The 20,920-nt window shown below is 32.7% G+C and overlaps 3 protein-coding genes across 3 annotated transcripts; 1 reads left to right on the top strand and 2 right to left on the bottom strand.

The window, feature by feature from the left end:
- Positions 1-4,276: 4,276 nt before the first annotated feature.
- LOC123885651 lies at positions 4,277-6,443 on the top strand. The gene is made up of 2 exons (XM_045934952.1): positions 4,277-5,226; positions 5,850-6,443. Exons 1-2 carry the CDS (start codon positions 4,465-4,467, stop codon positions 6,003-6,005), a joined length of 918 nt encoding a protein of 305 aa, XP_045790908.1. The 5' UTR covers positions 4,277-4,464; the 3' UTR covers positions 6,006-6,443.
- A 3,868-nt stretch (positions 6,444-10,311) lies between these two features.
- Positions 10,312-12,091, bottom strand: LOC123887189 (uncharacterized protein At2g39795, mitochondrial-like). The gene is made up of 3 exons (XM_045936470.1): positions 11,742-12,091; positions 11,244-11,596; positions 10,312-10,787 (listed from the first exon to the last, which is right to left on the bottom strand). Exons 1-3 carry the CDS (start codon positions 12,000-12,002, stop codon positions 10,628-10,630), a joined length of 774 nt encoding a protein of 257 aa, XP_045792426.1. The 5' UTR covers positions 12,003-12,091; the 3' UTR covers positions 10,312-10,627.
- An 811-nt stretch (positions 12,092-12,902) lies between these two features.
- LOC123884895 (mitochondrial inner membrane protein OXA1-like) lies at positions 12,903-19,202 on the bottom strand. Its single transcript, XM_045934120.1, has 9 exons — positions 18,592-19,202; positions 17,686-17,776; positions 17,245-17,292; positions 16,404-16,462; positions 16,021-16,096; positions 15,784-15,915; positions 15,431-15,538; positions 14,629-14,683; positions 12,903-13,475 (listed from the first exon to the last, which is right to left on the bottom strand). The coding sequence occupies exons 1-9, from the start codon at positions 19,068-19,070 to the stop codon at positions 13,204-13,206; spliced, it is 1,320 nt and encodes a 439-aa protein (XP_045790076.1). The 5' UTR covers positions 19,071-19,202; the 3' UTR covers positions 12,903-13,203.
- Between the last annotated feature and the right edge of the window lie 1,718 nt (positions 19,203-20,920).

Here is a 20,920-nt window from a genome sequence, read left to right as displayed (position 1 = left end):
TTCATAGTTAAACCGTTTTAACTATAACTAATATTTTAAAATCACAAATACATGTTAGCAAATTTTTTAATATTTATTTTTAATGATTTTTTTTCAAGTAGATTAATCACTCAATAATAAAATCTCATTAATGAGGCCGGCTAAAATTTAAACCCTAATATTTATATGGTGAGGCTTACTCCACCCTTCATTATTGAGAGTAGTTACACATCAATCAATATTTACAAGTCACATAAGTAAATTTGCATGTGGTATTTACAATTATTTTTATTTTTATAATAAAAATTTTAAAAAAATCTATTTATATATTACATCTCTCTAAATTGTACTCCTAGACACGTTTTTTAAATGAAATTTATTAACCTGTGAGTTTAATTATCTATTAGTAATTAATTGTTTAGAAAATGTTGTTGATGGGAACATTTTCCGCTTTGGACGGTCTTGACCAACAACAAACACCGTCTAGAAACACATGTGTGCGGTGAGACCACAATCTAGAAACACGATATGACATGTTAATGCTTGGTTAACTTCCAACAAATTTTGAAATGGATGTTTTTTGACATCTCATGAATGCACTCTCATTTTTATAATTAGTTGTTAAATTTTGATTAATGATAGGGCACTTTTTTTTAAAAAAAAAACAATGATAGGTACTTGATTAAACATAATAAGTTACTTGATTAAATATTGGAATTAACTTTTTACAATTATAAGTTACTTTAGAGTTTTTTTTTAAAGGCTTAATTAGTTAATTGATCCCTTAAAGATATTTTTAGTTTCATATTGGTCTCTTAAAGAAAAAAGGTCGAAATTGGTCCCTTCAAGACATTTCTGTATGTCACATTGGTCCTTTCTGTCAAAATTTTTTCAAAAACCGTTAGTTGCCGTCAAAGAAGTGACGTGTCATTGTGGATGTTATACTGTATAGGTTGTCCACCAAAGACCTCATTAATTTTTTAAATTTTAACCATTTGATTTTTTAATTAAGAAGACAACCATCAGATCTTGTAGATGTAATGATAAACCACCTACACTTAATCTCATTTTACTTTTCTTTGTCTTCTATTTTCCATCGTTCTTCATCTTCAATTCAACAACATTTTCATAGACCAAACTCAAAAATTAAAAAAACCCAGAAATTAAAACGAATTCAGATCTGATAAAACAAACTCATAAATTAAAAAACATAGAAATTAAAACAAACTTGGCTCAGATCTGATACAACAAAGTAAGAGATTTAGGTTAAAAATCAAAACTTTGACTTATAATTTATGGATTCTGTTAATGTGTATTTTAGATTTAGGTTGTTTGGGTTTTAATTTATCTGTTTTTTTAATTTTAATTTTCTGGGTTGTATGTTATTCCTGGGGAAGAGAAAGTGGTGCCAGAGGAGGTAGTACGACGAGTTCGGCGTGACAGTTACTAGCGGTGAAACGGAAGAGTCATGAAAGAGGAACGAAGGTTGTTACTGGCTGAGATGAAAGCCTCGTTCTGGGTCAATTGAAATTGATAGGGTTGTGTAATAGAATGAAGGGGATTTATAGTTGATTTAACATAAGTTTTGTACAGTAGAATGAAATGGATTCAGGGTTGGCAAGGGATGAAAGAAACAGAGAACTAGTGAAGAGCATTGGATACAAAGAATCACAATTAAAAACAAAAGTCCCAAATCACAATTACGTAATTTTATTTTTGGTTAGTTTTGTTTTAACAAATATTTTTGAGTGAGTTTAAAATTTGGTTTTTTTTTTGTTTAAGGTATGAAGATGTTTATGAACATGAAGAGATGACAAGAAAGAAGATGAAGAAAAGTATAACAAAATTTGGTGTTGGTAGTTCATCATAAGATATAATATACCTACAAAATCCAATGGCTCTCTTTTAAACAAAAAAATAAATGGTTAAGATTAAAAAAATTAAAGAGGTCTTTGGCAGACCACTTATAATGTTGGTCCACCTTATAATTTTTGGGTTAAAAATTGATGGAAAGGACCGATGTCACACACAAATATGTTTTTAAGGGACCAATCCAGACCTTTTTTTTCTTTAAGGGACCATTTTGAAACCTAAAATATTTTTAAGGGACCATTTAACTAATTAAACCTTTTTTAAACCAAAGGTATCCCCGGACGCAACTGGAGAGACTAATCTGCAGAGACCAAAGGTAACTTCAACTCAACACATCTTGTTTAGTATTTTTTTTTAATGTTAATCTTAATTCTCAAGTGACCCCGTTTATATGTGATAGTAAATTTTGTTTAATTTTTAAAATATATCAAAAGAATTAAAAAAACAATATAAAATAAACATGGACAACTTAATCCGGAATCACCACCATTTTTTTTCAAAAGGGACAACACTGAAGAGAAATACACGAGCTTGTTCTTTTTTCAAAAGTTGCAGTATTTTGATGGATGGATGGATGGAGACAGTACTATTATTTGACTTTGGTTATAGAGGAGACTCATTTTCTCAAATAAATTATGCAAGTAAGATAAATACTAGTTGGTGATAGATGAAACATGAGCAAATATACCTAAGACTATGAGTGTCTCGAGGAAATAAGTATTATTTAATGACACAAGAAAGGAAAATATTGGAGCTTGTGTATAACAAATGATTAGAATGAGGGAAGTAAAGTGGTTGCAGCCTGCAATGCAAATGTACTGTCATGGGATGAGATGAGAGTCTCGTCTCTCATCTGTGTGTTGTTTTATTTCTTAACAAATAAATGTCCTTAATTATATGAATTCAATTACAAACTAGTAAGACAAATACTAGTTGGTGATAGATTGAATATGTGCAAAGATACCTAATGACACAATAAAGAAAAATATTGGAGCTTGTGTATAACAAAAGATTAGAATGAGGGAAGTAAAGTGGCTTCAGCCTGCAAATGTACTATCATGGGATGAGATGAGAGTCTCGTCACTCATCTCTGTGTTATTTTGAGAATGATTTTTCTTAATGAGCTCATTTAAGGAGAATGATTTTTAATGAGAAGTACTCTATGTACTCCCTCCATCCTAAGTTGTCCAATAATCCAATTTGAAAATTCATTTGGGAGGGACCCATAATGCTATGCTATTCAATTTCAGTATTCGTATCTCATTAAAATCTTCTTGGAGACTGTACTATTATTTGACATTTGTTATAGAGGAGACTCCTTTTCTCAAATAAATTATGCAAGTAAGACAAATACTAGTTGGTGATACTGATAGATGAAATATGAGCAAGGAATAAGTATTATTTAACGACACAAGAAAGGAAAATATTGAAGCTTATGTATAACAAATGATTATAATGAGGGAAGTAAAGTGGCTGCAGCCTGCAAATGTACTGTCATGGGATGAGAGTCTCGTCTCTCATCTCTGTGTTGTTTTGAGAATGATTTTCCTTAATGAGCTCATTTAAGGAGAATGATTTTTAATGAGAAGTACTCTATGTAGTCCCTCCATCCTAAGTTGTACAATAATTCAATTTAAAAATTGATTTGAGAGGGACTATAATGCTATGCTATTCAATTTCAGCATTCGTTTCTCATTAAAATCTTCATAGAGACTATACTATTATTTGACTTTGGTTATAGATGAGACTCATTTTCTCAAATAAATTATGCAAGTAAGACAAATACTAGTTGATGATAGATGAAATATGAGCAAATATACCTAAGACTATGAGTGTCTTGAGAGAATAAATATTATTTAATGACACAAGAAAGAAAAATATTGTAGTTTATGTATAACAAATGATTAGAATGAGAGACGTAAAGTGGCTGCAACCTACAAATATACTGTCATGGGATGAAATGAGAGTCTCGTCTCTCGTCTCAGTATTATTTTAAGAATGATTTCGCTTAATGAATTATCCGTAAGATGGAAGAAGTACATAAAGTACTTCTCATTAAAAATCATTCTCCTTAAAATCGAACCATTTTTAAGGCTAGTGAAGTTTTTCTTAACCTAGGGAAGTTAGTTTAAGCTGTAAATAAACAAACAATAATGAGATTGGTAATCCATTTTGTACCTCTCTGTCTGGCTCTCTCTATCTGAGTTCTGAGACATGACATAACCTCACCTAACAGCCTATACATCTTTCTTTGCTATCTTTCCATTCTCACACGTAAGAGCTATAGCTACTACTAGTACCAGTCAAAGGTCAACAATCTCTCTCTCTCTCTCTCTCTCACACACCCCCCTTGGCGCGTGACAAAAAACAAAAACCAAAATGAGTAATCTAATTCTAATCTCACCGCACAAGTCTCTGTCAAAATGCACAGTTTCATTTTCCCCTCTTCTTTCCCCAACACCTAGAAAACCTATCCCAACACTTTAACCACTTTCTACTTCTACAACCTCTTTTCATCTTCTTTCTTTTTCCCCAACAAAACAAAACCTTAACAAAAATATCATAAAAACAGAACACTTTTCTATTTTTTGCTATTTGCACCGTCTTTTCATTATGTCACACCGTCCTTCTCGGCGGCGAAACACAGCACCGCCGGAGCCAACTCCACCTTCAGCTTCAGCTCCGGCAAAGCACCCTAAACCCACCACCACTAAAAACACTATCTTTTCACCTTCACCTTCTCATTCTCACTACCCAAAGCCAAACCAAGATTTGATTCAAGCTACTAAATCATCTTTTTTAGTTAAACCTTTTCAAAGTCTTAACTTAGGTAGTAGAAAAACCAAACAACCTCAAACAAAACATGTTGACACACGTTTACAAACTAAATCCATGACAACTTCTGCTATATTTGATTCCTCAAAACCCAACAACACAAAAAACATAGTACAAACACCAAAAGTTGAAAAAGATAGTATTTTTTTGAATTCTAAAAGGACCCATAAAGAGAAACCACAAAAAACTAGTTCAGAATTGGAAAAATGGAAACTTCAGGGGTTGTTGAAGAATGAGAAGAAGGAATCTTATAAAGGGTGTGTGGTTGAAGATGTTAAGGTTGAAAAAACAAGGAAAGTGGAAGAAGGTGATGTTGTTAAGGAGAGAGTTTCTGTTTCTTTGGGTCAAAGTGGTGGTAGAAGAAGATCTTTATGTGGGTCAATGATTGAGTTAGGTGATTTCTTTGCAATTAATGGTGCAAAAATGGTTTCAGCGGATATGCCACCATTTATGCAGATCCATGCTGTTGATTGTGCTAGAAAGGCCTTTGATAGTATGGAGAAGTTCACTTCCAAAACCCTTGCATTATCCCTCAAAAAGGTTTAATGCTTAACATTATTACTCATTATGTTCATTATTCAATTCATTTTGTTTTTTATGATTTGATTTTGTTGGGATGAAAAATTAATTGAGTTTAGTTATAAGTGAGTTGGACATAGAATGATGTATGGTATCCCCGCACTGTGATCGGGAGTACCAGACCTGACCCCGAACTAGATTAGGCGGTCTAGTGGGCCAGATACTGGTGGTGAATATATTTAGAAGAATAGAGTTGAACAATAAATTTGAGCTAGCTATTAATCAATCATAGAGTCAAAAGTTTAAAATTACTATTTCAATTTATAATTAGTGCATGTTTGATTTTGTGGTGAGTTCGACAAAATTATTGTGATTGAGTTACCGCAATCAACAAATTCATGGTGTCATCGTAATTTTGTTGAACTCAATTTGATGGTTGATACCAACATTGAAAGCAAATCAATTATTATACTCATTATTCAAAGATATAGAAATCAAACATGAACTTGGTATGTTTTTGAATTAGGAATCATTTTAGTAGTTAGGAGTTAGGACTTTGGTGTTGTTATTCAAAAAATGAGTGAGTCTTTGAATTGTTGTGATGATTGGTCAATGAATTTGATTGTGTGGTTGAAATATTGCAGGAATTTGATGGAGTGTATGGGCCGGCATGGCACTGTATTGTGGGGACTAGTTTTGGATCATTTGTGACTCATTCAGTTGGAGGGTTTCTATATTTCTCAATGGATCAAAAATTGTACATCCTTTTATTTAAGACTGCTGTACAAAAAGCTGATTAAAGGAAGGTGGTGAATTTGGAAGCAATCAGAACAAGAATTTTGGTATAGGTTTGTCATACAAAGTAAAAAAGGCTTTAGAATAGTAACATCCTTTGTATATTGCTTATGCTTCTAAAATGGTTCACCCCCTTTGTTTATGTTATTCTGATCTTACCAGACTTAAGAGTATGTTTTGAATCACGGTGAGTTTGTTGACACCGTATGGTGTAGCTTTAGTTAAAAATATTTGATTTAACCGAATTCACCGTCGATTCAAACATGCAATGATAAGAGGGTATAAATGTGAATGCTTTGTAACTAATGGGGTTAGTAGAAAAATCAACTTTACAGCCACAGGTTGTCATAATTGTTGCTGCTGTATAATCAACATGTATCTATCCTATTGACTGAAATCAAATTTTATGTATAATTATTAGATCATGAATTAGAACTGTGAAATTTTATTGTGCAATCAAATTTAATAGAAGAAATCAACTTTACCTACTGCTAGTGACAATTGTTGTTGTAGTAATCTACATACATGTATCTTTGTGACAAATCCAATTTTATAGTATAATTATTAGATCTAGAATTAGGATTATTTTGGTAACAGATATAGAATTAGGGCCATGTCTACCATGCACAAATGCATGAAGTCTTGCACCATGCACCACTTACAAATATTATTATAACGAATACGAGTTTTACAAAATCGACCGTTGGATTGAAAGTTTATATCATATAGATCATCCATATTTTTTTCTAAAGAAATCGAAAATCATTTGATATGTTATCGAAACCAATCAAAATTAACGGTTTATGGGTTTTAATTGAATACCGTTAATCTTGATGTGTCTCAATAACATATCAAACGATTTTTAATTTTTTTTTAAAAAATTTATGGATGATCTATATAATATAAACATTCAATCCAACGATCAATTTTGTAAAATTCGTATTCGTTATAATAATTTTCTCAACTTGTGCACCATGGAAGACTTGTTGAAGTCTTCCATGTTAACCAAAGCCTAGAATTAGAATTGTGATAGTTATAAAGTTATAATGGTAGAAATTTCATATTTTTCAAATTTGTTCTGGACGGGGTCTAGGTCCAATTTGAATTGGACATGCCCGAAAATAGTACACTGACTTTGTTCGTTGGTCATGATTCACAAGTCAAGTCATTCTGTGAATTGCGGCGAGATTTGTGATTGTCCCAACAAGGATCCATAAGTGAAATTTACCCATTCTTTCTGATAATCTTACTATACTCACTATACATTGACTTGAGAATCAGAGTGTTTGCGATTGCAGGTACATTACTCCCTCTGTGGGAGTCCAAATCTATGTTCTCCATTGTATTTGTTTGTACTCCATTTGCCATTTCAGATTCAATTTGGTTTTAAACTATATTTAAAATTAGAGTTCAAAAATTTCATTTGCTTAGTTACAAATTTGAATAGGGGGAAACAAGACAACTTGCATCTAGTTGCTACTTCACCATTAGAATGGTACTCCCTACGGTCCTAAATATAAGAGACAATCTATTTTTTAGATTCATTGATAATGAATAATTCAATGTATCTAGTCTATACTATAAACTAAATACATCAGATTGTCAATGAATCTAAAAAGTGGATTTCCTCTTTTCACCACTGGTATTCGGCCCACTGGACCGTCTAATCTAGTTTGGGGTTAGTTCTGACATGAAGTGGTTTCGGCCTCTTTCCGATCGCACTTTTGTACAAGTTTTATGAAAAAAAGTCATTTAATAAAAAATAGATTATGATCTTTATATTTCAAAAAACATTGCAACATGAGCAACATTTAGTATTTAGATATGCTTTCAATTCTAAATGATCATGTTGTAATAAGTAGGAGATATATTGGCAAAAAGTTATGCGCCTAATAATCCATATTTATGTGGCTCCACCATCGTTGGACTTTTGCCCCCATCTGGGCACCACATGTAAAATGTCATTGACTCATTACTGTACACTAGGAACACTACAATGTGCATGCAAATTTGTCTAAACTTTAATTAAGTGATTAAGCTCAAATGAGGAACCATTTTTTTTTAAAATCAAATTTTGCTTATCTTTTGATGAAAAATCGGATTATTAGAGTTCCTTTCTTCTAAAAGTCGAAGGGTTAGATAAAAAATCATCCAAACTTTTTGCTGTTGGTCTAATCAACATTAAAGTATAAAATGATTTTGTTGGTATTATTGACGGATGAGTGCTAGGAACAATTCTTTGTGTAGAAATGTAGGCGTTACGTAGTGGCGTTATTTTGGTGCGGAATCGTAGATTTGTGAACATTATTTTTGAATCTGACTCTCTTTCTATCTACAATATGGTCAACAAAAAGTTTCCCCAAGCTATTGGAGAGGAATCTGCTTCTGTATCGAGAGCTTATACAATATGGTCAACACTGCTTAAGGAAGTATTTGCCATGCTCCACAATAGAGATTTGATCGGTTCTACTTGTAGTAATTAATAATGCTCATGATATACGAGTAGTAGTTCATAACTTAGATACTAAAATTAGTTAATCAAAACATTAGACTCAAGTGATTAATGAGCTTCTTTCGGGAGAATCCGAGTTTGATTCCTTACGGGAATAATTTTTTACCATACTTTCCTAACTTCGTGGCCAAACTCTGGATTATCAGATCTCCTTCCCCTGAAAACCAGAGGGCTAATGTCGAAAACAAAATACTAACATTAGTTCATACTTCATAGCATTAAGTTGTGCGGGGAGGGTAATCCAAACAAAAACTTAAAAAAATACTAAGGAGTAAGGATGAAAATCATATTTAAACTAAAATACTGAGTAGTTGTTGGAATATCTGGTCTGATAATTGGCAGTGATGAAGGGTCATAGGTTGCGTGTGGTTAGTATTCACACGTCTGTCTATCTCACTCCTTCTTGCCCGCCATAAGTTGTACAATAATTCAATCTTCAAATTCATTTGGGAGGGACCCATAATGCTAATTTCAGCCTTCATTTCTCACTATTATATTCCCTCACTTTTCTGCATGCAAGGAACGACTCAATCCTTTTGATCCACAATTTGAATTCTGTCTTTTATTGCATGTTCTATTTGAATTTCATAATTATTCCATTGACCCCAATCACCAGGAATATGTCGTTTGGTGTGGAGGGTTCACTTGATGAGTAGTAATAATCGAGGTATAATGCCATACAAGTTTCATAAATACACTATGGGGTACCGTTTATATTTATCTTATTTTTGAGTTTATGAAAATAGTTAAAGTAAATAAATAAACTTTTATGTTAATTTCTAAATTTTCACTAACAAAAATTGTATCTTTATAAGTTGTTTTCATATAAACTATCTTGAAAAACTTATAATAATAAGTAAAAATTTATTTTTTATATAAGTTGTTTCACATATGTTAAAAAATAAACCAACCCAAACATACCATATGTCTAAAATTCGATGTGTAACTTGAAGATGGTTTAAAAGTGAACCTTAATACTTTAATAAAAAATTTAATAAAATAATTATATAAATCCTCTATTTTTTACTACGGTATTAAAAATATCATTTTTAAGAGTTCTATATTAAATACACCTGTCTATAATACTTTACCTATGTGAGTCCTCCCATTGCATCTAAGACCAAAAACTTGACGAGAAATAAGCAGGTGTACTTATTCGTTGCAAGTAGTAAAAGAGATTAACATCCACAGGGATTGTCTTAATCAACAATAGCTATTCGAACTAATCTTAGTGTAAAAACAAGTAACATAATTGGGGGAAGTTTTCAAAGTTTAATTTGCATTCAATCTCAAAACCGGAAATGAAACGAGTTTTTGATAATGGAAACGACAATTAGGCATTTTTCGAATCGTTTGACTCAATGTAATCAGTAATTGAGTGGATCTTACTAATTGTATGGCAATTATGTCATGAGAGAATCAACAAAAAATGGTTAAGTCCAATTTCTGGGCACTTAACCCTCTCAATTATCCTCAATTCCCTAATCTCTTAGGTAGAATAGAGCTTAATCGAGGTTTTCTAAACAAGATTCAATAATCACAAGGATCAATTCCTTATCTCTAAGCAATAGCATCAAAGAACAACAATTCTAGGTCCAAATCCAATCTCCATTGTGTATTAACTTTGTTCACAAACAAACTTAGAATATGTTCAAATCCACAATGAATTCATCATTCTCACTTCCCAATATATACATATTTTTCTTAAGGACTTGGTGCGCATAATAGAATATAGGATAAAAAGCTGGATAAGTGTCTCGCATAACCAAAATACCTAATATTTTTATGGTATCAATCAATTTGAACTCATGTAATTATTGCACTCAAATTTATTGCCCAACTCGGTTTTACATGAACCAAATCACATTCAACTATTTTAAACTAAAATCAATTCATAAACATTTTTTGGCCACTTACTGCAGATATAAAAGCAAACATTTTCAACCACTGCACCTTTGAAATTGGAAGTAGGAACTATCACTAAACCACACTAACACAATACCTGATCATTTTCTTCTTTCAAATGAAAACACAATGATACGATCCATTAATCCATTAAAATGATTGGACAGAAATTGAATATCCTCCGTGCTTTCTTCAAACCCATGTCAATGATCATGCTTGAATGAAACTCTTGAGCTTACTTAACCACACCACATATTCTCTACTATCCTTGTTGATCATGTACTCATGCAAGAAATTTACCGCACTAGGTTTTATTCCCCTAATTTCTAAGTACTTGTGGAATTTCTTTTGCAGGCTCTCGTTCAAATCCCTACAAAAAAAAATGGCAGAATTTAAATTAAACAATGCCTTACCTTCAAAATTAAATGAAATTACATACAAGGTTTTACAAAAAATTCCAAAACTGAAATCTGAACCGCAACATTAATACCATCAATATTCTGTCTCTACGACCATATGCAGTATAGCCTGTATAGGTTAGCAACACAACTCAGTGTTGCCAATTGCAGATCGCTTAAAATGGCGATTTGTTCAAATTCCGCTATGCAAATGTGCTATAGCCCCACTATAGTCTATAGCCACTATCCGACAACATTTTGTACTAAACAACGTGTCACAGAACAATAGCAATTTGTTCAAATTCCGATATGCTATAGAGTCACTAATCACTAAAGCCTCTATTTAACAACATTGACATAACCAAGGTTTAAAACATTGCATGCATGTATTCGTAAATAAAAATCAGATAAAAGCCAAAATGACATACTGGAAACTCGGCCCTTCATAAGGAATTTGATCATCAGAAACATCAGGATTCTTAACAGATAAGCTATCAATAACAATCTCATCAGGATAAGCGACACAGCTGAACTCCAAAGACGGTCCACCCTTCTTAGAAACATTAACTACAAGTGGAATACTTGATTGATTTGCTCTCTCACTCTCATCATCCTTATCGTCATTCTCATCATCGCGATCGTGTTCTTCACCGGTAACCAAATCAGGCATGTGAACTTCAACCTTAATTTCTTCACCTTCATAAGTCCTTTCAAGTGTTACTATTTGTTGTCCTGCACTATCAATTATCTTAAATGGAAAATTACTTGGTACCTCCTCACCCTACATAAACCAAAATCAAATTTTCAACATTTCACATAATAAATAAATAATAATTATAATTATTATCATAATTATCATAAATAACAATAAAATTATAATATTACTATTTTCATTAATCTAATAGATTAGAGAAAATGAAGCTTACAGCGCCGAATTCATCGGTTTCTTTAGCTAAAGTGATTTCCGATTCGATGACACGGAGAAGATTTTCGTCGGAGGATGGTTTTTTCTTGGAAGCTACGGAAGAAAAGTGAAACCTAGGAAGAGAGGAATCCTGGAACCGGTTGACGGCGGCGGAAAGGACGGTGCGATAACCCGGTTGGGTCTTTGTTATCAATTGACTTGCAGAAGCGAAAGCCCTAATGAAAGTACTCGACTTTCTGCGAAGAATTGAGTTGAACGCCATTTTTTTGTTTCTTGGTGGAAAACAACAGAGAAGGGTTTTTCTAGGGTTTTACAGAGATTGTGAATAGAAGAGTTTTCTGATTTTCGAAAGAAATTAAATAATTGTTGTAAAAGCTTATAAAAAAAATAAAATAATAAGTTTTGTAAAAAAAAAAAAAATAACTGGTATAAATAAATAGTATAATCGGTAATAATAGGACAAATAAATAATTGGTGAAAAAGTAAAAAATAAAATACAGAGTTCTCTAAAACCTTTCATTCCAATTTGAGTTTGACACAAATAATACTCCACTATTTTTTAATTTTTTTTACAAGATGATTACTCCCCTAATTTTTTTAAATTTTTTTTTACTAATATATTATACTCTACTTTTTATTGATAGAATTTCACTCAACTTAATATTTTACTAACTACAATTAATAAAAGTGGTTTCACTAAATAATTATAATTTTACCATTAGAATCAATTCAAATAGTCATTTCTTTAAGAACCACACATAATCTAAATGTGACATTTAATCTGAGACTCAGATATTCTAAATAAAAGTCTCACTAATATTTTAGAGGAACCTTTATAAATAATATTTGAGTCCCAAGTTATTTTCTACCTTTTTTTTGGTCAAGTTATTTTCTATCATAAAATACATTAGTACCAAATCATATGACCCTAAAAACATAATGCCATAATAAGTAAAATAAAATCCACAAATTTTAACTCAATTGACAGAAATACCGAAATTGCTAATGTCGAACGTCAGGATCAGAGTTCGAACCCCGATCACTCCAATTTATGTGTGTGAGTTTTTAATGGTTTTCTATTTCGTCTATAAGAAAAATAAAATAAAAAAATGAGTACATACTTAAAAACTTACTGGGAAAACTTTGCAGGGATAATAATAAATTAATAATAATAGGATAATGCTACAGATATCTATATCATTAAAATGTTGAGCATACAAAAATAATTATGCTAATCATTCATGTCCATATATACCATGAATAAATAAATATAAACTAGTTAACCAAAAGCTTTAGCTTCCTCAGCAAAATTGATCAGAAGCCTTTGGGAAAAAATTATTCTCACCTCCCCCTCCCTATCTTTAATTAAACTCCTAATTTCCACTCCATCCAAGGATAATAATACAATATGACAAAACATCTAAGCATATTTATTACATAGGTTTAATGGCATAATTAAGGAGCTAGTCAATTTTCTTGTTTTTCTTTCTTCCTTTTACTTGTTTCTCTAAGGTTCTTAGCCTTTGACTAATAATAGCAGAAGAAGATGTCTTTTTATTTGGTCGTTTTGGTGATTCAATTGGCGATTCAACTGGCGATGAACTTTGACTATCTGCAGCTGATGCAGGTTGTTTTAGCGCTGGAAAAATAGAGAAGGGAGATTGTGGAGAACTGGTGGGTGCTGCAGGTATTTCAGGAATACCCAAAGTTTTCTTCATGCCAGGAACTTTAAGCACTGCAAAATTGGAATAAAAGAGCATATAGGGATCAGAAAAAAATCAAAATATAAGAGTTCACATCTTCAAAATATAAACCCACATCCATTTAATGCACAAATTATAAGAAATTTAGTCATACATGAAACACATCTTCAAAATTTACGTCTCACTAAGAAACCAATGATTTCCTTTCATTAAAGTATTTCCTATCATGTTTTTTAGAGTAACCCATTTCAATCCCTAGAAGATTTCATAAAGACTTGCAATACCAAGGAACGAGGAGGAACAAGCATCCTTGGAGAAGGTTATATGTCAATTTAGTCCCCCAATCATAGAACTTGACATCACTTTGGTCCTAAAAAAAATTGACAACCCTGAAGTCTCTCAATCAAAAAAAGACATCAATTGAATTCCTCCACCTCAAAGTATGAACATGTGGATAATTTCGATGTCATTATGTTATGACTGCAAGACTAAATTTAGGTTGAAATTCTGTGCCACAACAAATGACAACACTTATCTTTGGAGAAGCATAATGGAACTTCAATTCTTTTTATACATAAAACTTTAGTCCCCTAACTCAAGTCCCGCCAATGACAACGACATCAACAATATTTAGGCCGCATTTTTATATGGCCATGAGAATATCTTCCAAACAGAATATCATGCTAAAGAAATAAATATGATAAGTCCTATGGTTGAGAATAAGTAATTATACTAAAGAGACAGATATTATGCTTTTTGGATAGAATAAAATACTGATTGCAACTATGCAATCTTGGCAAAGTTGATAAAACAATTGCATTTCCAATTTAGGGGGTGATTACTTAGTAACAGTAGTCAGACAGGCAGTTAATAATTGTGAGGTGCACTGAATTTCATTTATATGTTTAAAACTAGGAGTGCAAGGCTGTAAATTTGAATGAGAGTTCGTCTCAGACAGATCTGGATTGGCACGCATATACAAGTCAACACTAAACAAGAATAGCAAGATGCAGGAGCAATGGATTCTCCAATTACTTGCATTATAAAATCTATCATACTCAAAGCGATCATGAATGGCAGAATCAGTGCCCTAGGCAATATGCATTTTATGAAAACAAATCAAAATTTCAAAATGATGAATAATGACAATGTGATATTGCAAATGAAAATTTTGAAGTTCCTTACCTGTTCCATATGCCAGAGAAAACAAATTTGATGTAATCCAGTAACAAAATATTGCCTGCAAAATTGTACATGAACACAAGTTTAAACTACATAGAACGACAAATAAAAGCAGCAGTGGTTAGACTCCTCAAATAGGAAATAGGCCAGCACTACTTTTCTTTCTCAATTAACCAAACATCATTAAATTATTTACAGTACAATTTAATTTATAATGTGTAATGAAAATAGATAATCAATAATCTATCAATATCTACAGCAATTTCCTAAGTTTCCTGACTGGAATAGAATGTTATTGTATTACAAGTCAATAGATAATATTCTCCCGGTTTCCCAACAAGTTAAAAATATTGAAGGGGATATAAAAGTTGGCTTGGTAGTTGGGGTGAAGCTGTGGAGGAGTTATGCAATGGAGTGATAAAGAGGTTGGGGGTTTTATCCCCACCAACAACATAGCACGAAGATATGTCATTAAAAAAAAAAATATCGAATAACTTCATTTCTGATTATTATGATCTATTATTTTGATATAAAAAAGGGGAATGAGGAGTGCAGAGGAGGAAAAGAAATCCTAGTAGATATTGAAAAAAAACATGTTGAAGATGAAGCAGCAAAGCCAGTAACTCAGTGACACTTCTTCCATGTCCTTTGAAGACAATATTATTTGGAGATAAGCTAACTATAGAGCATGTGCCTACCTTTGCTGAAACTATCACCGACAAAACTACTGTTTCTAAATTCACACAATAATTTTTTTTTTCTTTTTCAAACTTAATACACAGATGGTAGAAAAGGGAAGTTGTACCTTTGGAAAACCCATGGTGAGAGGAACTGAAACAAAAGCAAGAATCCTCGAGAATTTTTTCATGGTATCACCCATAGGATTTCCTTCCATTCCTTCTTGCACATTACACTGAAAAACAATATAAAATCAATTGATCTTAATTGGAAATCAAATATAACAGATATTATTAGACCACTCTTGGCATCTCAATTTTAAACTGTTTTCTTGTCGTATTAAGTGGCTGGATTTAGTGAACACTAAATAAAATAAAAAATGAAATGTAAGACCATACAAACTTTCAGACAAGAACTCAGAAGGACAAACTAAAAAAATAGTTAAAAAAAAAAGGTTTTTTCTGAAAATGAAGTGCTCACCTCTACTACTATTAAGAATGACAATGCAGTCAAAACTGGAAAAATGTATAAGGCATCTGGAGTTGAGAGATCAGTAAACCAGAAAGCTCCACCATGCTTGAATGAGGGCATTTTTTCAGCCATGTTTGATATCTGCCATCAAAGAAAATAAAATAAAATTGTGAATGGGTAGAAACAATATAAAGGCTGCTCAGAATCCTACATGTAGAGGGAATATTGAGGCAAAAGTCGGCTTACCGCAAGAAAAAAACTAATGAAGACAGGACCTTGAATAAAGAGTCCCTTCAATGGCGTGAAAGGACTCACACCATATCTGCATTAATGAAACCAGCAAAAGAAAAGGGCATCTAGTGAAACAAAAGATCCATGAAGTTTGATATTAATACTGGAAAAAAAGGTTTCTTAGAGCCACAGATCAATCCATATTTCTTATATATTAATCATAACAAATCTTCAATTGACTATAGTTATCAGAGACGTCTAGCCAAAAGGAATATTAAGTCGCCACAAAGATTACTCCGCTGATACATTGTATTACCGAATGCAGTAATTAAACCAAACTTGGAGATCAAACATGACTATTAGCAGTTATGCAATAAAGAAACTATGAAATGGCTTACTCTTTGAATAGCCTTTTCATCCGCTTCTGACCTTCAGCAACAGCCTCGGGATCAAATGTCTGAAAAATGGATCTTACTGTGATTAGAGAAAAAATGTCTTTGATATAATAACATATAACATGCATGTAAGAAAATTGAAAACCGAATACATTTTTCCAATATGTCATTATTCTTTGTGGCAGCCTCAATTTTTAATGATGGTCATTATTTTGTGATTTTATTATTTTGCAATTACAGGAATAGGAGTTATTCTTCTCTTTTGAGTTGTACAAATGATGAGATAGTTTCATATACTTTGTTGATAATTAATGGACATTTTGGGATGTCACGGAAATAGACGAGACACTGTCAAGTTTCAGTAACCCTGTCTTTTTAGAAAGGTGTATAGGTGGTGTATTAGGCTTGCTAGGCTAAATATATGATGATCCGGTGTTGCTTGTGAACCTATGTGCTGATCATGGCCTAAGATTGGGTCGTGACAGAACCAGCACCACAAGGATCGGGTTTTTATCATATTTCATGTGCTCCTCTTGCACAAGAGAACTTAGTCACACATTCACGGTGAATGGAGCAAATGTGACTACTTAGATGGAATTATTTTTGATCCCTGTACGTTTTACCAATGACATATATAGATCATCAGGTTAGACACTTAACCAATGAACTATCAAAAAAATTCCAAAAGATTTTTTGTTATCCATACTAAAATTTCAAGATATAAGACAACAGAACTTGCGAGGCTCCTGTTTCTTAACTTACATGCAAAACAATATACTAGCAAAGTATTACATCCACTATTAGTGGTATAAAGAAATGACTTGATGAACTAGAGCACCATTACCTTCCCGTCCATTTCTTCCTTTATCGCTTCCAAATGAGGCCTCATAAGCTGCAACACAAATGAAACAGTAAGCTTATGTAATAATAACATAGATAGGGATATAGAGAAAGTGCATACACACACACACACACACACACACACACACACACACACACACACACACACACACACACACACACACACACACAACTAGCATCGGGGCCTTCATACAAAAGGGATAAAATGAAGGAACGAAACAAGGTGAAATGAGGGAATAATCCTTCCCACCCATGTTAGGGATACCATACTTCAAAGTGGGAAAGCGAACCGTGGTGGAAATTTCACTCCAAATATCTAATTTGTATCCACTCAAAACAGAACAGCGACGGAGGAAGGAGCAAGCAATACTATTGCTACATTTTTAGCAAGAAACGAGTATAAAAGCAAAGCAGCACAACATACCGTAAGCTTAGAAGTGGCCTTGAGTTGATTTATTAAGAGTGGAACAGTTGCGGTTCGAATCAAGACAGTTGTTAGAACTATGGCCGCCCACCTGAGACAAAGGAGCAATGAGGTGAAAAGTTTCCTTTCAAAATTCATGTGGCATTGAACTTTTTAGGGTTAAATATGTTTTTAGTTTCCTCAAAATCCGGACAAATTATTTTAGATTTTGACTTATTTGAGCTTATCTATTTACATAAGCCCTTATGGCTTATTTCCATAAACTCTCCAGGATAGTTTATAAACACATGATAGGATTTATTTGAATTGAGGCTTGTTTAAGAGCTTTAGCTATGAATGCTTAAGTAAGTTGTTTATCCAAACAGAACCTATAGCTGATATAAAAACAGTTCAACTTTATTTTGTCATGTAGAAACAGAAATAGCACTCATATGATAAACACTTATGCTACAAACACTAGCTTATTTGAGCTTATCTACTGACATAAGTTTTGTGCGATTGTTTGGGAGAACTTAAAAAAACATCTTAAGACATTTTTCATAAGTTTTATTCAACTTATTTTCATAAGTCCTCCAAGATAGCTTAGGAAAATAGCTTACAACATATATAAAAGCAATTTGATTCAATTTTATCTTTTGCACATAAATAGCTTATGTAAGTTTATACATAAATGCACGCTTGTGGTATAGGCTGCAAATAAGTTATTTATCCAAACAAGCCCTTAATATCTATGAATCACGGACACTCCTCGGATTAGGCATATCCGACACCAATACATACTACCACATTGAATTATATTATTTAATTTGCTCAAATTATTATCGTGTGTGTATGTATGTAAGTATCCGTGTCCGTGCTTCATAGCTTAATACATGTTAACAAAATCATATAGACTCACTCACTCACCAATTTAACCCAGTAAAAGAATGAACAGCATCAATGGCATACTGCAAGACTTGTACAGGTGCATAATTATCAGCAGCAGCAATGACAACTTCGCTAACAACCGGAGCCTGAGAAGATACAGCAGCATCCACAACAGTCTCAGTGAGAATACCAGCATCCATTGCAGTATCAGTGAGAACATCAGCTACATCACTCATTACGCTAATATTATCTGAATCATCACGATTCAGTGTGGACATATTTCTGCAAAAATTATATCCAGCGAACGGAGAAAAAGCCGTTGATCCATTAAGAGAGCTTCGAAAGGAGATTGATTTGATAAAAGTGTTGTTACTGATTCCTTGTGAAGACGATGATTTGTTCTCATCTGAACGGTTGCGTTTGTCTTCGTCGGAGTGGAGAATGTAGGTGAAAGAAGGGTGACATCTTCGATCTATGAGGTTGTTTCCTCTTTGCAAGAGGCAACGTCTATAAGCCATTTTGTGATGAAGGAGAATCCGAAAGAGAGCTTAACGATTTTCTCGGTGTTTATCGGAGCTGATGAGCAACTCCGCCTGTTTATCCGGCGAGCTTGTGCTGAGATCAGTGCAACGCTAATAGTTTAGGGTTTTAAATCACGATAATTTTTTAATTTTTTAAATTTTTTTTAAACCAAAAATATATTCTCCGTGTAACTGAGATCTATTTAAGGGGTCGACATTGAGGTAACTGAGATCAATTTAAGGGGTTGATATCTTCCAACAAATGTTTCTCCATATGCACCAGCCAAGGATCGAATTCATGACCAAATGGTTAAGGGACTCAAATATCTATCACTTATGTCACACCATGTTGATGATAATTTTTAAAAATTGTTTGTAATGATTTGTTTGGGTGAAGATAAAAAGTGAGGAAAGAAAGTGGAAGAAATTAATGTTAAAAGAATGAAAATGAGTAAAGATTATCATTGCTTCCTCTCCCTGAAAAAATTTGTAGGAATTGTTGCAAAAGAGGATCCTTAGAAGATCCTTAAGTGAAATTGTTGCAAAAAATTCAAAATTTGTAGGAAATAGAGTTGCAAGAGTAAAGATTATCATTGCTTCCTCTCCCTGAAAAAATACTTGAGAGAATTTCTTTCCTTGGAGAATGAGACGTTGAGGTCGATGTCGATAATAGAAAGACATGCCACCAAAAGCATTATGATGGATCACCAGTAGACCCTCCCAGGCAAAAAAGCACCAACTAAAATAATTAGATTATGTGGCAAAAAAAAAAAATGATTAGCCAAAATAATTAGCCAATGTACCAAAAAAAAAAAAGAATGAAAATGAGTAGAAAATGAATAAAAATAAAAAATGAACGAAGGTGTGAAGATTTTTAATGGACCGAACAAATATTATACGAAATGTTTGTGAGAATTCGAGTTCGATTTCTGATGGAAATTTTTTTTGGTTAGAATATACTTATTTCATGGTCGAACTCAAAATTATCGAGAATCTAATTTTTCTATAAACCATAGGGTTAAAAAAAATTCCATTGAGATAAATCGAGACTAAAGAAAAAGTTTCACTTCTCATCTTTCATTGATATAAAATTATCCCACATATTATTTACCACGTTACAGTGAGTTAAAAGCATTTATCCGAAACAAATATTATTAGTCTATAACATACAACGATGTCTTTTATTTATTTATTTATTTTTGGCATTGGTTAACAATTTTCCTAGAGATCATTAAAAGAAGGTATGAATTTTTGGGGGGACTTACCCATTTTCACACTATGTTCAAGCTGGGGTATTCTATTTGATTCCAAAGCATGATAGGCAGATTTAATAGTAAAGAAATCATGATTGGAAGATCATCATATGTCTTTTGGAAGGTGGTTCGAGATTTGTAATTTTGTTGCAAATGTAAGTAGGAGGAATAATCTGATTGATACATGATGTTTAAAAACTAGATTGGTCATTGAATCGATAAAGTAATAGGTTTATTGGTAGAACCACCGGATCACTGGTTCAACACATGAGGTTTTTGAGGACTACCCTAAGCCTACAAGTAGGCATGACTCCGATCATGATGTCCGACCTAATAATTTTGATATTTCTTTGCCAATTGTGAAAGGACTTGTGGACATCTACAAACTAATTTATTCCCCACTTATAAATCTATTTATGGACTCCAACTTTAATCATAAGCAAACATTTACTTTTTAAAATGGAGTAGTAGCTCATTTTTAAGACGAGTCCTTCATCCACTTGCACTAGGCGTGGTCTCGAATATGAATATTTCCTTCATTGCATTCGTAACTGTGAGTTTTCTCGTAGTCTTTGGAACCACATTGGTTTTAAC

Source organism: Trifolium pratense, linkage group LG5 (assembly GCF_020283565.1).
Source record: "Trifolium pratense cultivar HEN17-A07 linkage group LG5, ARS_RC_1.1, whole genome shotgun sequence".
Taxonomy (NCBI): Eukaryota; Viridiplantae; Streptophyta; class Magnoliopsida; order Fabales; family Fabaceae; genus Trifolium; species Trifolium pratense.
Note: the sequence above shows the minus strand (reverse complement) of the source record. Positions and strands in the feature narration are given on the sequence as shown.